At 40.7% G+C, this 18,088-nt stretch overlaps 1 protein-coding gene across 3 annotated transcripts in view; it reads right to left on the bottom strand.

The window, feature by feature from the left end:
* The window catches only part of GRIA2 (glutamate ionotropic receptor AMPA type subunit 2), a 131,252-nt gene that overhangs the window by 63,598 nt on the left and 49,566 nt on the right, over nucleotides 1–18,088 (bottom strand). For all 3 annotated transcript variants that reach the window (XM_024211563.2, XM_024211564.2, XM_029910596.1), the window contains 3 exons: nucleotides 10,205–10,444; nucleotides 4,487–4,683; nucleotides 318–371 (listed from right to left, as the gene is read on the bottom strand). In XM_024211563.2, the coding sequence (XP_024067331.1) occupies nucleotides 318–371; nucleotides 4,487–4,683; nucleotides 10,205–10,444 (491 nt within the window). The remainder of the gene's footprint in view (nucleotides 1–317; nucleotides 372–4,486; nucleotides 4,684–10,204; nucleotides 10,445–18,088) is intronic.

Raw genomic sequence — 18,088 nt, 5'->3', positions numbered from 1 at the left:
CTCGGACTGCTCTCATGCATATAGTTTAAAAGATTGATCCTGCAAAATGCTGAACATCTTCCTGGAGGTGATGAGCACCCTCAACTCCCATTGAGGGGAACCTGATAGAAAGCATTCAATACCTGAACGCACCAGCCCCAAAGACATTTTTGTAAGAAATAAAATAGCAAAAGTTTAGCAAGGAGGAAGAAATTTAACATCCCCCCACACCAAAAAAATATCTATTACAAGCTCATAAAACATAATACTGTCCTGGTATGTTACTATAAACGCTAAAAAGAGTAACACAGGCACATGGTAATAATGAAATCACTTACCAGATTTGCAATGATGTAATGGTATCCTTTCACATGTTTACCGATCGTAATAACCTGTAAAAGAAAAGAAAACTCATTTTAATTGAAAATGAACAGTTACTACATGGGTTTACCCTAAAAAAGTAAAATACCCCCAGATTAGTTCTAGTCACTAATCTTTATTTATTTATATTGTGCTTTTTCAAAATATGTGCTTTTATTTTACCCAGAAAAGCCATGGGCCAGATCCTCAGCTGGTGCAAATCAGCACATGTCCATTGAAGTCAACAGAGTTATGCTGATTTATACCAGCTGAAGATTTGTCCCCAAGACATTGAGAGAGGTGTATTGAATTCCAAGGACTAGACTGTATCTTTAGGCATACTCCAATTGTAGTCCCAGCAGACACTGTGCCTCAGACACACCTTCTGTGGCACAATTCCCTCCCTGCTTCCTCCTTACTCTGGAAGAGCAGTAATTTACTGTTGGCAGTACCAGCAGCAAATGATGACACCCTCTGTGCTGGCTCAGCTGTCCTGGACACTAATTGGTGGAGGCAAGGGGAAATGGAGCCAAGGCTTTGCCCATCCCTACCATGCTGTCCACTCCCTACTTATTGGCTCTCAGGGGAAATGGGAAGGGAGGCACAAGTGGCCATGCCTGCTTCCAAGATCTAGGTAGTCGATCTACACTGGCACCCATCAAAGCTGCACCTTTTTCTATAAAGTCAGGCTTTTGTTTGATAGAAACTTTAGCTTCATTCAATTCATGTAAGATTTTATATTTTTACATCTTGGCAGGTATACTATTATAAAAGATTTAGGGCTCATTATCACTGTATTTATATTTGCTCACAGAGAGTTCTTAGGAGGTGAAAATTAATGTACCAGTCAGCTTGTAATTAGTTTTTTTCTGTTATTAATTGGTTTCTGTGAAGTATTGGATAATAAACTAAAATTTGGAAAATGATCACACTCAAAATTGTACATGAAAGTTAGTATGGAACCCAAAATACTACTTAGGCAAAAAAAAATTGCCATTCCCCAAAGCAGTCATGTCTACTCCAAAATGGCAACAAAATATCAAAAATATAGAACACAGAATGGATTTATATAGATAGTAGTTTTGTTTGCTTGATTTTGAGTCAATTTTAAAGATATTATTTTTCAGTGAAGCTAGGGGTGAATGAATACATGATTAAATTTGGTCAGAAAATTTGCAATTATTGATATAATATATCTGTGGCATTTATATCTTTTTATATGATCTCTTCTGTACTATAGGTGTCATACCATATGTATTACTTAAAAGCTTGATTCTTCAAACACTTCCTGAGTGTAGGGCTTATTAAGTGAGCAGTCTTATCATCACTCTGCACTATTGACTTCAATAGGACTATTCATGGGCTTCAAATTATGCTTAGGTACTTTCCTGAATCAAGATCTATACTTGGTATTTAAATTGGTCTGACAGAAATAAGCACTATGCTTGGCAGGAAGTGTTTGCAGAATTAGGGTTTGAAAGTGACACTGCCAACTTAAAAATCAAAACGTTGCCTGAATGTTTTTCTACTTACTTTGTAAACACCTCTGAAAAAGATTAGAAAATAAAAATCTCTTTTTTCTAGTTTGTTTACCCTGTACATTTGACAGTACTTTGTGTGTAGTCAATTTCACTGATTCCCTAATACAATCTTTTGTCAATCAGTTTGCCCTGTTGTGTTGGTCTTTCACATAGTAACAGGAGAGAAAAAAACATTTTTAAAATAAGAAAATACAACTGCAAACCTGCCAAAATTAGCAGGGACAGTCATAGATGTCTGGTGGGAGCACAGACCAATCTGAAGTTGTATAGGGTGAAGCAGCCCAGATTGTACTAGGGCTGCCTTAAACTCCCTCACGGCTGATTTCCACAGCTCTGTAGTCAGTGTGACCTCTGGTAACAAAGGGTACAGATTAATAGTGTGAGAAGTAGCATACTCTAGTGGATCAAGCATGGGACTGACAGCAAGAACTGACAGGAAGAACTTTCAACTTCTGCTCTGGCACTAGTCAAATCACTTAATTTTTTATCATTATTTCTATCTTTCTAAATTTGGGATAAAAATACTAGTAATATATATAAGTGTTAAAATTCACCAGAATGTACACTAACCTCTTCAGTAGCTGGGAGTCTAATAAATTCCAGACTCCCTGCCAATTTAGAGAATTGTCCCTTGAAAATCATTTGAAAACGCTGGCAATTCTCCACAAGCTGCTAGGCTCCAGATTGCCTGCATCAGGAGTCCCATCCCAATGTCTGCCCTGTGCATAGTGCTCTGATTATGGTGGACAGGAGTTGGTTACTTTTCTAATATTCCTTCAAAAATCCTGAGTCAGGCAACAAATCATGAGATTTTAAAAATGACTATTTTATTTGCTCTTGCTTTTGAGCTTTTAGGAGGTAACATTTTCAAGATTTTCTCCTCAAACATGAGGGCTAGTAATTTATTGTTTTTAAAAGCAGAAATTCTCACAATCACTTGATAGCAGACACTGAGGCTTTAAGAAAAAACCCCACCAAATATCAGGAGATTCACAATAAAATCACATGAGCTGCCAATATTGCTTTTCCAGGGATTGGAAGCCCACTCAAAATACAAACCGGCTTTGAGTTTAGGGAGGACATTCCAGATGCACTGGGATTAGGCATTACATGGACACTTGCAACAGTCTCTTTTCTGGGAAGTGACAGTGGCATCAAAGACTCTACCCAGTCCAATAACTGTACTGAGAGGAAGGCACTCTGGGTCTGCACTATTCAGTACACTTCCCAGTTTTGAGGTCCTAATGTAGGTGCTGATCTAAAATAATTTACAATCAATCCAGAGTTTTAAGGGAGTCACGTGGTTCAAAGACATTTGCATTCCCCTGCCTAGCAGGTGACGCAAGGAACCAATAGAGCCATCTGCTTTTACACTGCCCTAAAAAAATAAAGACTGAAAGAAGGAGGGACTCTTCAGGTCTTCCCACATCTTTCAAATAAGTGAGAGGAGGAGCAATTTGAACAAGGAAGGAGATTTAGTTGATTCTCTCATTTAGTTTCTGACAAATTCACAGAGGCAGGGATGAGCATCCTGTAATTTACATTAAGCCAAGAATTAGTTGGCCAAATTCCACACACTGGCTTCAGTGGAGTATATGGGTATAAGTAAATGCAATATCTAACACCAAGTATTGTAAATGTTAAGGCCAGAAGGGACAATTAGATCATTTAGTCTGACCTCTTGCATGTCACAGGCCACAGAATTTCATCCAGAAACTCTTGTGTTGGGCCCACTGATGACATATGGTGTATGAACATAATTAAACTAATTACTAGTTATATGCATTAGCTTATTTAAAGCCTATTTGGTTATTAAATATTTTTATTACTGAGGTTTAACAACTATCCATATATGCATGTAGTTGTTGCTCCAAGAGACATTGCAGTTAGATTGAGTAGATTAGTTACTCCATATTAAATGATTATCAATTATTGGTTTGGGATTTTATAATTGGTAATTGCAAATCTATTTATTGATGAGTAGCCACTGTATTGAATATAGAAAAAAATAATAATAAACCCACATTAAGCAATAGACTTACTTCCTTATCCGAAGTTTCTTTTTGCTACATCAGCATCATAGAAACACATCTATTATTGCTCCTCTGGCACAATGGAACTCTCAACAATAAGAATAAAGCACGCGTGTGTGTGTGTGTGTTCGTTCCGAGACTGTGCAACAAACTTTCCCATGAACTAAGGAACATCACCAACCTCACCACACTCCGCTCTAAGAGCAAGGTGCATATCTTTGACTTTGCCTTCTCTAACAAACACATCGCAATAGGCATATGTATTTAAAAAAAACCCACCAAAACAAAACACTCCACTAGGGAGAGGATGAAAGAACAAACATGTGACAGATATGTAGTCATATTGCTTAATACACTACTGAAAGGTACTCAGATACTACAGTGATGAGCATGATATAAAAGCCTATATAGAATAGAAAAGATTCAAAGGGTAAAGTAACTGATTATCAAAATAGAATCATACATAAATAAAAACTGCTGATAAAGCAGCACTACAGGAGCACTCATTATGTATCCTTATACAACCAGAAGTCTTCCATTTCTGCTGTCATTTAAAAATTGAGTGTAGCAAACCTGATCAACAATGTCGTTCACTTTATCCCGCTCGCAGTCCAGAATCACTCGTCTTTCCTTTTTCACCTCCAGATCTTGAAATAGTGAACGGTAAGTTTCATCTTTTCTGTCATTGTTAATATTTCCTACATTGATAGCAGTCACTTGCCATTTCTTTTCAGCAGCAGAATCCAGGACGGCTTGCAATGTTGATAAGCCTGGTAAGAGATGAAAGACAACAAATAAAGCCGCAAGAATAACACAGGCCCATAACATGTGAATTGTAGCTAATTTATTTTAAAGACCACTCAGTAACTTGTGTGGCTGACAAACAGAAAAAGACAGCTGTGACAGAACTTTCCTGAAAAGGTGATGCACCTGGCCCTGATCCTCCATGCCTTGTGCACGCACAACTTCCATATAGGTCATTGCAAGGAATACAGGATTGGACTCTATACACAATTACATTTTGTTTTTGCTTCAGCTGGCTTCAGGAAGAAATTGTATCACCCTACAATAAAAGCTTCCAACGCATTTGGGAGATACTCTACTTTTCATAAGAGGCCTTTTAGGAGAAAAATGATCCAATTACAGCAACGGCATCTCTTGTTTATTACTAAATGCTACTGAACTGTTTACTTTCCCATGCTTTAGTGGCAATGCATTTAAAGCCTGATCCTGATCCCAGTGCCACTGAGGTCAAGGCAAAACTCCCAATTACTTCAGTGGTGCTTCTTGAGCCATTATTTCTGTTGACTAAAGTAATAACCACAGTTATAGAAGATCTGATTAAATGCTTTTCTTTCTAACCCTAAACAGTTTCAGTACTAACACCCCACAAGCAATTTTTACAGATGTCTGATGTTATTTTATTTTACTTTGGAAGGACATGGAATCTTGATAGAGAGATGGATTCTGAGTACAATTTCAACAGCTAACAATATCCTGTAAGATCAGTAGAAATGTTACTGGTTTACATTTCCCTTACACAAAGTAAAGGAGAACAGAATAAAGAAAAATGTGATTCAGCGCCAGTAATGAAAGCCTACCCTGAAATAAACACTATTTCTCCAACTGCCAGCAGTGAGTGAGAATTATCAGCTATAAATTTTACCTAGAGAATCCCAAAGGAGTGTTTCTAGGACGGCATATAGTATTTATCTCAAGTCAGTAGATTTTTCACAACCACACTGGTGTCTGTGTATAGTTTATCTACCATAAAACCTGAGTAGTCATTTCTGACTTGTGTAAATAAACTGAGCCATGCATTTTCTTTGAGACAAGTTTCTGCCACAATATGTAAAGAAAGTTTCACACATTACTCTCATTAACAATAACAGCAGTTACACACATAGTTGGACAAGGAACACAATGAGAATTAAATTTGAATTGTAATTTGCAAATGGTTCATTAAACTAAGACCAATAGACTTTTAACAATTAATTTTGACACTTTGAAAATGTTAATGATATACAAGATTGGTCACCATCATTTCAGGCTTAAACCTCTACATTCATTGTCTCCTGAAAACAACTGTAGATCTTTACATTGTGTGTGGGAAATCTTCTATTTTTTGATGGATGTTGGCTTTTTAAAAAAGATATAGACATCTTATCTAAAAATCAAATCAACAGACTCTAAAACAGATCAGGGCAGGCCAGCAAAACCAGAATCATTGTCCTAGCTCACATTTTGCAGCTTGCAGTCCTTCCACATGTCTTTAAACTATACACTTTCTATGAGCTGGCAAGAATTTTAGTTGGGCATGGTTTGAATATATATTGTTATTTACAATATATTCCCATGCATCTTTGCTCACAAAGGTTTCTATGCTTTAAACTTAGGTGTAGACTTGTTAAATCTCCCTTAATAAATAGAATCTTCCTTGGGAGACTCCCTATTTTTAGTGCCTTCTCCACGGATCCCACATGGCAGCTTGAACCTCTTGTTTTTTTATGGGCAGGCTCAATAAAGGGCCTCATGCAATAGATTGCATCCTTAAAGAACCACAGAGTAAAGGTGGGGAAGAGAGCAGCCACAGCAAGGTCCCTACACAATTAGGGGTAACAGGGACAGCAGACCCTGGTGGTGGGAATGGGTCACTGCACCTCAGCAAATTAAAGCAGCAGTACCAGGAGTGCAACATGGTTTCCAAGTGGGAGTTGGTCAACAGAGAAATGAAAGTGGCTCATTCACCCGAGAGCAGGACACATGGTCCAAAAGGATTACATGACGTTATGGGAAAGGCAACCACAACTGAAACAACAGAGGGAATTTTAAGACAGTGGGGGAGGGCAGAATTTTCCTGGCTGGCATTTGGCCAGGACACTTGGGTTTACACCCCAATCCTTTCTGACCTCCTCAGTGAAACCCCACGAGATATTTAACTTCCCTCCCATACACACACATTGTGTAGCATAGTTTTATGTTACACTGGATAGATTATACTTATATATTTTTTAAAAAGTTTGATCCAACTTTAGTGCCTTTTGCATTGGCTTTGATTTGCACATGAAAGATGGGTAGGTCCAACAAGGGACACAAAGTTGAGCTCCCTCATCATCAATAGCTGCCTCCAAGGGGCTTTCAGATTGTTATAAACTGATGTAAAGAGCTGCACAGACAAGTCATTTGCAGTACACAACAAGACATTTTACTTGTCCTGCAAAATTCAGGAACTACATCTATTTGGACCTTATCTATTAACTATGTACATAGAGATTTAGACTTCTCTCATAACACAAGTCACTCCCATGGCCTCCTCTACTTTTAAGGAAAAATCATAGAGTATTTATGATTGACCTAGAGAGAAAGAGAGAGGGGAGAAAAAAGGGTGGTGATTTTTGAATTCAAATGGATAAATGATTCAGGTTGTTATTGCATAGTCATCAAAATGCAAATTAGGGTATTGATTCATACATTAAATCTCGAGATTTCTGGCCCTTCAGCCTTAAGAAGTATTTGATAACCCATTTTCATGATACTTATACATGTAGAACATTATCACCTCTGATGGGACTCAGACAATGTTCATTCCATGAAATCCTTCTGAGTAAATGTAGCAAATGACATTTTTCCTCAATGAGTTTAGTTTTTGGAGCAAGGAGATGGTTACATATGGACATATATCTGACATATTGTCCCTATTACTGGACGTGTTTATGTTGACATTGCATAGCTGTTAGGGTGGCCCCAAGTGCAAAGAGAGAATGCATGAGGCCTAGTTCTAGTATATTAAATCTTCAAGTACTAATTCAGAACTTGGGGAAAAACACTCCTGATCCTCAAGTGCTCATAATGAGCACAGATAGTTAGTTCAGTGATCTTTTGAATGGGAGGACTAAATGGAGGCAATTGCATAAAATGTCAGATTGGCATTTTCTTTTTGGAATTAGTAATTTGGCTGTAGATAGAATCCTCTAACACTGTCTCCGTTCTCCCTACAACCTAGGCAAACTCTAGTTGCTACCACTCAGTCTTACAGATAATGCACACACACACACACACACACACACACACACACACAAGGGTATAGAAGGTAGAAAACACTAAAAAACAAGATGTGATTAATCCATATGAGAGCAAGTACTGTACTAAATAATGGTCTGATCCTTAACGGTGAATGGAATGGGATGTGAGAGAGCTCAGCACTTCACAAGATTGGTCCCTAACAAAGGTACTGGAGCTGTAGTAATAAACTCACTGTTGCAGAGTAAGTAATTGAATTGTAATTGCTATTAGTTCACTTTATTAATGTTTTATCTCTTTCCACAGTAGAAGAAAACCTCCTTGGCACTGGTCACTGAGGTGATGGTGTTTTGAGCTGAAAAATGGCTTCTCCTCACTTAAGGTCCAATTTTGCCACCTTTATTGACATTGAGAAGTACTTGACTCTGCAGGTAGCTCCATTAAAATCAATGAGAGAACTCCAGGAGTAATACATTTTGAGTAGTGTTGCAGATTCATGCCCCTAGAGATTTACAAATGGCACCTATCACCTTCCCTACTTGAGTGCCTTAGGGTTTGGGTGAAAGAACAAACAAAAAATGGCAAAACCAAAATGTGGCAATATATAACTATTTCACTTAGTTATTTACTCCTTTCAGTACAGCTGACAGTAAGATGTACTGTAGAATGGGTGCTTTGAAGAATTTTCCTAAATAGAAATCACATGCAGTGTATTGGCACACACTGCAATGATAGCTGATTGATGGAGCATTGAATAAGCTATTTGCCCTTTCTGCAAAGACAAAGAATGTTTTCTGATTCAAATGTGAACTTGAAGAGAATCTGAGAGAAGTCCAAGTTCAGGGATCATACTGCATGACATGAAGTCATTTTTAGAGGTCATATGAGAGCTTTAGTTTACCTAACTGCAGGGCTTAAAAAACAAACACAAAAACGTGCCTTGAAGAAGCCCCTTTTGATTTTTTTGAACAACACAATGCAGACCAGACCAGTGGAAGGTGGTGACATTTGAAGGTGAGTAGGCAAAACCTACTGCACTGCTTGATAAAAAATGGTATGCCAGGGTAAATTTGAACTATCTTTTAAATCTAACTACATCTTGACCATTTTCTGCACATTTATTTACAGCGAGGAACCCTAAGCAAAGTTTTTGGTCCATGAACATACTGAAGAACCACCACACAATCGCTTTCAAAGATAGAGGACAAAATGAAAACAGAAAGAAGATGAAGAAAAAGTAAGGAGCACTTGGAGACAAATAAAAAAGTGGAATTCCAACAAAGATAATCAAAAACCTTCCCCTTTCCAACTTTGTATAAAACCCTCAAATACAATTAATTAACATACCTGCCACCTTCCAACTTTGCAAATTGTTTGTTTTGATTGTATAAAATAATATGAGTACTGTAATAAAAATAATCTTGAAAGGATATAGGAATTGTGCAGAACATGCCTGGAGTGAGTGGGTCATCTGAGCCTATGGGTAGTGGACTTTTGATTTGGTACTGTAAGCCAAATTCAACAGAGGGGGAGAGGAAAGGGTTGTGTCTAGATTGCTAGAGCTTTTTCTTTAGTTCCTGTTTTGCTCTGGGATCCCCCACTTACAGATTCTGCACCCTGTGTGAAGTTACTCTGTGAGACTGAACCATACCTTGATGCCCTTGACTACCACCAAGTCTAATTGGACCTATGAGTGGTGTTCTAGGTGGATGGGATCTGTGATGAGATGAAGTTCTGAATCCTCATAAATTGGACAATTATTGTTTGGAACTATGAGACTGCAGCAGTGAACTATATGTTGGGGGATTTGCATTTAAAGTTGCTGTTTGGTAGAAGAAATGAGCTGACTGAAATTTGGTTTAGTTCTCTAACTTAAATTGGTATGGCACTTGTAACCTTAATGTTCAAATTTTTTAAAAAATAGAGAAATGTTAAGATGCATTTTTTCTAAAACACTTACATTTTAAAATAAATTTTCTATGGGAACTATTTTCCAAAGACATTATTATACTTGCATCAATGCTTATTAGCACATGTCCATAATTCTATTATATACTGCAACTATTTCATTCTCAATTAAACACATTTATTCTTTGACCATATACAGCAGTCAGATAAGCTTCTTTTCCTGAGACATGAGTTTTATATTGTTAAAGTGGCACAAGAGGGAAAATATTTCTCCTTGCTCTGCTTGTCTTTGTAATATTGCTTTAGCATTTCAATTAGGTACATCTAGCAAAAACTATACTGATAAGTTGTACTGTGTCTTACCTCTGTCACTGTCATATAGATATGCAAACTTGTTCCACTGATAGTATTCAATCAAGCTAAGAAGAGCTCCCTTGAGGTCAGGTCTCATCTGAATGACAAATGGGTGTGTTCCATCAGTCGGAAAACTGGGAGTTATGAAGGAGACATGAAGAGTTCCACAAAATGATGTTATGGTATTTACTGACTTCTTGTCATAGAATCCAAAAATTGCAAAGACGCCTCTTGAAAACTGGGAGCAGACTAGAAGAGATAGAAACAAAGAAAGATCAATTGTATGAAACAGCACAGATTTGTAAAAGTTTGTTTGAAACCTATTACATATTTATGTTCTACAAACATGTACACTCACACACGTTAATTAATGGAGAAAGACAATATTTCTAGATATAACAATATATCTCATATTATTAATCACTAACAAAACTTGATATACCAAAAGCTACCTTAATACATGATACAATGTAATAATGTATTATATGGTTTACACTCATAAAATAATTATTTCAGAAAGAAAACATAACGGCTGATTTATAAATTCCATGTATATTGTAAAAAAACAGTATTCCAAGCACAAAAGCAAGCTGGAATTTATTTCTTTAAAAATTGATAATTTCATGTCTGACTATAGCACAATTATGGAAATTGCTACTTTTTATCCTATTAAATACAATCTGGTTTTGGTGACAAGGCTTTTTTAGACTTTTCTTTCTTGCAAAACACCTTAAACAAATACATTTTCCATTTGTCCTGCTTGAGGAAATTGCAAATTCAAAACTACACACCAAACTGCAAACATAGTAAACAGGAGGATAGAGGTAGTGGCACTGTATATTGTTGCATTCTAGTGCATTATTTAATTAAATGTTTAATATCAGCTTTTTAGGACTCAGCAAAAACAAGTCTTCTGGATAACACTTGAGGTCACATACAAGAAAGAAAAATCTCTTGGGTGTAAATAATATGCTGATTATTCATTTTTTTTATCACCGCTACAGACAATTCAAGCCAATGACAATGCTGATCACTGCAGCCTGGGTAAACATCTATGCTTTCTGGGTCATTCTGTTCATTGACACTGCAAATGTCAAATGTGTAGAAGAATATATGGTTCTGTTTACTAAAACTGGGGAGAGGAGGAGAATAAATGAAATATTCATTCTGCTTCAGCTGTGTTATCCCTGAACATCTGTGTTATCTGACTCACATTTCTCCTCTCTGCTTTCATGGTCTGTACGTAGTCAACTGAAATAGTAGGCAGATCCATCAAGAGCATATGCCCATTAATCTTGACTGCAGTCCTTCAACACAATGTGCTGAGATCTGCTCTCAACTGAATTGATGTAAATCTGGTGTGTAACAGAAGATGATGTTGCCCAAGTATTAATTATGATGATAATTGACCACAGAGACTATATTTTAGGGCAGTGATACTCAAACCCAAACCTCAGTGGTTCAGAAGCCAAATTAGCAATCAACATTACCCAAAAATAAGAGTAGTGTGAATTCATTGTTTCATTTACTATAGTACTATCTATTCATATTTAAACAGTATGACAGGGGAAATATTATATATATTACATACATATATGCACATACATACACCTCTACCTCGATATAACTCTGTCCTCGGGAGCCAAAAAAATCTTACCGCGTTATAGGTGAAACCACGTTATATCGAACTTGCTTTGATCCGCCGGAGTGCGCAGCCCCCCCAGAGCACTGCTTTACCGCGTTATATCAGAGTTCATGTTATATCGGGTCGCGTTATATCGGGGTAGAGGTGTGTGTGTATATATATAAATTCTCACAGCAAAATGACTGACCAAGTACTATTATTTTATCAACTACAATTGGTTAATAACATAGTAAAAGCATCCTGATTGGTTAATAAGTAAATCACACAGTGTTTTAATATCATGTGCTGCAAAGAGTCAATGAAGCCATATTAACAAGCCACTTGGGTCTGGCGAGCCTCAGTCTGAGTATCACTGTTTTGGGGCATATGTGGAGGGGTAGAATTAAGGTTGAGTTAATTTCAGAATTAACTGACTTCTAATTGATTTGTTTCTCAGACTTTGACTAGTATTAATGAAATTTTTTCTATTTTTAATTTTCTTGGTGTCACAAGCTAGCTGGCCCTTTAAGGCAAGCCAGGTTCACCTTTGCCTGTGACCAAGCAGCTAACCTCCATCTGATGGTAATATGACAACTTAATGATAATTAGTGATCCAATCTGTGAAAGGGTTAGGAAAAGATTATACAAACAGAGAGGAGAACTCAGTTAGGGATTGTGTTGTATGGGTTCGGAGCAGGAATATTGAGGTGGCAGAAAAGACTTGGGAAATACATGGGGTTTCAAGTTCTCCATAGCTAAAACCAAAAGATTGATCTTTACAAAAAGGATAGCTACAAAGGAATGGAAACTGTATCTGTATGGAGAACAAATAGATATAGTTAAAAGGTTTAAATTCCTAGGACTAATATATGATACTAAATTATTTTGGAAAGAGCATATAGACTATGTTGAAGATAAATGCAAAGGAAGGATCAACCTATTTAAAAGTATTGCTGGAACTAATTGGGAAGCAGATAAGAAAAAACATTACTGATGGTATACAGAGCCTTAATCAGACCAGTTATTGATGACTATGGCTGCCAAGCTTTTTGGGTCGGCAACAAAATAAGCACTTTAAAAATTAGATTTAATACAAGCACAGGAACTATGAGTTGTGTGTGGTGCATTTATTACAACACACACATGTGCTACAGATAGTTGCTAGTGAAATGCCAGTTACACCACAAATGAAATTATTGGACCTACCTTTCTGGGCCAAAGTTAATGGGAATTGCGAAGATGGAAGTACCAGATAAATATATGAAGATTGTTGGGAATTCAATAGGCAACTTATAGCACACAATGTTAGCGCTCCAGCTGCCGTCTGAGTGAATGTGGAGTTGAAAGACAAGGAAAAGTTGAATGAAGTCAGAACTGTTAGTCATGGGAAAAATAGTTATGGATGGAAATTAACATGTCTAAATGTGGATTTAGATTTATTTTATAAACTTGTATGTAAAAAGGAGACAATAGGTATAGAAAATGAAGTATACCAGTATATAGATCAAAAGTGGGGTTGTTTTGTCAACTATATATAAGTGGGTCCAAAAAAGGAGAAAAAAAACTATGAAGACTAGGGACAGCATATTGTATATGAAAATTAGGAATTAGTACATCTAAAAGAACATCCAATTTTGTAGCTGTCATGACAGCTGAACTAGTAATAATAATGCTGGTGTTAAACTGGATCTGGGATGTATGCCCAGCAGTGGTGGTCGTTTTTTTGGACTCAATATCAGGCCTTATGGCAATAAAAAAGGGAGTCTCTGTAAGCAGAAGTGATTTACTCAACTAAATTATATTTCTAATAACAGTACAGATGGGAACACATGTAGCATTAGCCTGCATCCCAGCACATATTGGGATAGCAGGAAACAAAATGGTGGACAAAGCAGCTAAACGGTCTGTAGGAATGGAAGGATTGATAATACCCTGCAGTAAACTGGAATTCAAAACCCTAGTACAGAAAAAATTAAAAGAGAAATGGCAAAAAAAATTGGATCAATGAAAAAAAAGAGGAAGAAGATGTTTTTTGAATTTTGCACTGGAGTTGAGGATAACGACATACTTCAGGGCCTGCATAGGAAAAATGAATTGATTTTGTTTACAGTACTAACTGGCCATTATGGTTTAAACAAAAATATTTTTGAATAAACACAAAGATGGATTATGTGCATGCTGTAAGATAAAAGATGTTCAATTTTCTCTTATATGGGTACGTGAGGGTTGAGAAAGAAAGGGAAAAGTTTTCTGAGGAATTTAAATGGCTCAAGGTAACAAAAGTTACATTATGTTATTTAGTGAAAATATGAGGGAAATGGGGTAGTATTAGAAAGCGGTTGCTACATGACCTGAAAGACACAGGGCAGCACGAGAGAATATAAACTGCCCAGTATTTAGGAATTATAGTTGGTGGTGGCTCTAGACTATCCAATCAAGTCTACTTCACCATGGGGACGGGAAAAAAGAACAAGAAAAAGGGATGGAGAGGCTGCAGAGAAGTAGGGTTGCCAGGTGCCTAGTTGAAAAGGGTGCTGGTGGTGCTGACCGGGAAGCTAAAAGTCCGGTCAGCACAGCGGAGCTACGGCAGGCTCCCTGCCTGCTGTAGCTCCGCACAGCTCCCGGAAGCAGTGGCATGTCCCCCCTCTGGCTCTTAGGTATAGGAGCAGCCAGGGGGCTCCGCATGCTGCCCCTGCCCCAAGTGCCAGCTCCACAGCTCCCATTGGCCAGGAACCTCAGTCAATGGGAGCTGCAGGGCAGCGCCTGTGGATGGGGCAGTGTGCAAAGCCGCGGCTACGCCTAGGAATCAGAGGGGGGACATGCTGCTGTTTCTGGGGGCTGCTTGAGGTAAGCGTCACCCGGAGCCTGCACCCCTGACCCCCTCCTGTGCCCCAACCCCCTACCCCAGCCCGTATTCCCCTCCCGCCCTCTGACCCTCGGTCCCAGCCCAGAACCCCCTCCTTCACCCCAAATCCCTCATACCCAGCCTCACACCAGAACCCACATCCCCAGTCCGTCCCCCCCTGCACCCCAACCCCCTGCCCCAGCCCGGAGCCCCCTCCTGCACCCTGAACCCCTCATTTCTGGCCCCACCCCAGAACCCACACCCCCAGCCCAGAGCCCGTATACCCTCCCACACCCCAACCCCCTGCCTCAGCCCAGAGCCCCCTCCCATACTCCAAACCCCTCAGCTCCACTCCCCCAGCCCAGAGCCCCCTCCCACACTCTGAACCCCTCAGCCCCAGCCCAGAGCCCCCTCGTGCACTCCAAATCCCTCATCTCGGGCCCCAACCCAGAGCCCTCACCCCCTCCCGCATCCCAACCCACTGCCTCAGCCCAGAGCCCCTTTCCACACCCTGAACTCCTCATTTCTGGCCCCACTTTGGAGCCTGCACCCCCAGCCTAAGCCCTCACCCCCTCCTGCACCCAGACCCCTGAGCCAGCCCAGTGAAAATGAGTGAGTAAGGGTGGGGACAGTGAGTGACAGAGGAAGAGGGGATGGAGTGAGTGAGTGTGGGGGTGCCTCGGAGAAGGAGTGTGGCCGGGGCAGAGCCACGGAGGAGGGGAAAGGCGGGGCAAGGGTGTTCGGTTATGTGTGGATAGAAAGTTGGCAACCCTACAGAGAAGGCAGGACTCTGCTATAGGTAGGAGAACCCACAGTGAGCAGGGACAAGCTTATGGGGCTGAGACACCTGAGACAGGACTTAAATAGGCAGGAAGTCAGGTAGGAAGACCCACAGGGGAACAGCACAGGGTCCTACGGGGGAAGCCCTAAACTAGGGCCTACAAGGAGCAGGGAGATTGCTAGGAGGAGCCTCCAGAGTCCCTGGGGAAGGGAGACCATGAGCAGGAGTGCTGCCAGCTTTTCTGCCGCCCTAGGCAGCGGAAGGTCCCGCCCCGAAATGCTTCCCCCCACAGAGGTAGCGGAAGGTCCCGTCGCCGAAATACCGGCACGGTCACCGCCCCCCAAATTGTAGCGCCCTAGGCGACCGCCTAGGTCGCCTAATGGGTTGCGCCGGCCCTGACTATGAGGGAAAAACTGCTACGACAAGAAGTGATAAAGGAAGAACTTTGCAGGGAGGCCCTCAGGGAGGGCCAATAAGAACACTTCAGTGGAGCCTGAGAGGGGTGTTAGAATTATTATTTATTCATAGATTCATAGATTCTAGGACTGGAAGGGACCTCGAGAGGTCATCGAGTCCAGTCCCCTGCCCTCATGGCAGGACCAAATACTGTCTAGACCATCCCTGATAGACATTTATCTAACCTACTCTTAAATATCTCCAGAGATGGAGATTTCACAATGTTTAAATGGCTTAGACTTTCAGTTGGACCTTTCGTTACCCCGGAAAAGGACAGAACTTTATGTGACTTGACTGGAGAGCCGAGCTATCTGGAGAGACCTGGAGAGAGGAAGATGGCTAGCAGGAGGCACCACAGATGTGGACTGCTTACAGCCTCTCATCCTGACATAAGGGGGAGCTACAGGTAGTGAGTGCACTGCCTTACAACTGTTTTTTAATCAAGGAGAAAAGAAAAGGGAGTATCAAGTATTTTTTCCTTTCTTTTTTCTTTATCATTCTGCCTATCTTGCCTGCCTCTCTCTAGTACTGAGAGTCCATCTCTGAACTCTAAAAATGTATACCACTACCATCACCACAGCATCTGAACACTACCGCTATGTCTACACTGCACATCAATGGTTGCTGCAGGTAGGGTGAAAGGCTTTGGCAGAGTGGGGGTGGGAAGGGAGCAGGGAAAGGCTCTGGCAGCGGGGAGCTGCTGGATTTTTCCCCCACTGCCTCCCCTCTGCCAAAGCCTTTCCCAGCTGCTGGAGCCTTTCCCTGCACTGAGGAAAGACTCCAGTAGCAGGGAAGCAGTGGGACACTATGCTGCTAAAAACAGCAATGTAGATAGGGGCCTGGTCTACACTACGACTTTAATTCGGATTTAGCAGCGTTAATTCGAATTAACCTTTCACCCGTCCACACAGCGGAGCCATTTAGTTCGAAATAAAGGGCGCTTAAAATCGATTTCTGTACTCCACCCCGACGAGCGGAGTAGCGCCAAAATCGATTTTGTCAATTCGAATTAGGGTTAGTGTGGGCGCAATTCGATGGTATTGGCCTCCGAGAGCTGTCCCAGAGTGCACCATTGTGACCGCTCTGGACAGCAATGTGAACTCGCATGCACTGGCCAGGTAGACAGGAAAAGCCCCAGGAAAATTTGAATTTCATTTCCTGTTTGCCCAGCGTGGAGAGCACAGGTGACCACAGATACCACAGAACCTCAGCTCATCAGCACAGGTAACCATGCAGGCTGATAATCGAAAAAGAGCACCAGCATGGACCGCACGGGAGGTACTGGATCTGATCGCTGTATGGGGAGAGGATTCAGTGCTAACAGAACTTCGTTCGAAAAGACGAAATGCCAAAATTTTTGAAAAAATCTCCAAGGGCATGATGGAGAGAGGCCACAATAGGGACTCAGATCCGTGCCGTGTGAAAGTGAAGGAGCTCAGACAAGCCTATCAAAAAACAAAGGAGGCAAACGGTCGCTCCGGGTCAGAGCCGCGGACATGCCGCTTCTACGCCGAGCTGCATGCAATTCTAGGGGGGTCCGCCACCACTACCCCACCTGTGATCGTGGAAACCGGGTCGGGGATAGTCTCTACACCTGAGGATTCTGCGGATGGGGAAGAGGAGGAGGAGGAGGAGGACGAGCTTGCAGAGAGCACCCAGCACTCCGTTCTCCCCAACAGCCAGGAGCTTTTTCTCAGCCTGACTGAAGTACCCTCCCAAGCCTCCCAAGCCAGTAGCCAAGACCATGACCCCATGGAAGGGACCTCAGGTGAGTTTACCTTTTAAAATATAAAACATGGTTTAAAAGCAACCATTTTTTAATGATTAATTTGCCCTGAGGACTTGGGATGCATTCGTGGCCAGTACAGCTACTGGAAAAGTCTGTTAACGTGTCTGGGGATGGAGCAGAAATCCTCCAGGGACATCTCCATGAAGCTCTCCTGGAGGTACTCCAAAAGCCTTGCCACAAGGTTTCTGGGCAGTGCTGCTTTATTCCGTCCTCCATGGTAGGACACTTGACCACGCCATGCTTGCAGCAAGTAATCTGGTATCATTGCCTGGCAAAGCCTGGCAGCGTATGGTCCCGGTGTTTGCTGGCATTCAAGCAACATCCGTTCTTTATCTTGCTGTGTAATCCTCAGGAGAGTGATATCGCTCATGGTAACCTGGTTGAAATACGGGAACTTA

The sequence above is a fragment of the Terrapene carolina genome, unplaced genomic scaffold, assembly GCF_002925995.2.
Source record: "Terrapene carolina triunguis isolate 2854851 unplaced genomic scaffold, T_m_triunguis-2.0 Scaffold66, whole genome shotgun sequence".
Taxonomy (NCBI): domain Eukaryota; kingdom Metazoa; phylum Chordata; order Testudines; family Emydidae; genus Terrapene; species Terrapene triunguis.
The sequence above is the reverse complement of the archived record's forward strand: the minus strand, read 5'-3'. Positions and strand labels throughout refer to the sequence as shown.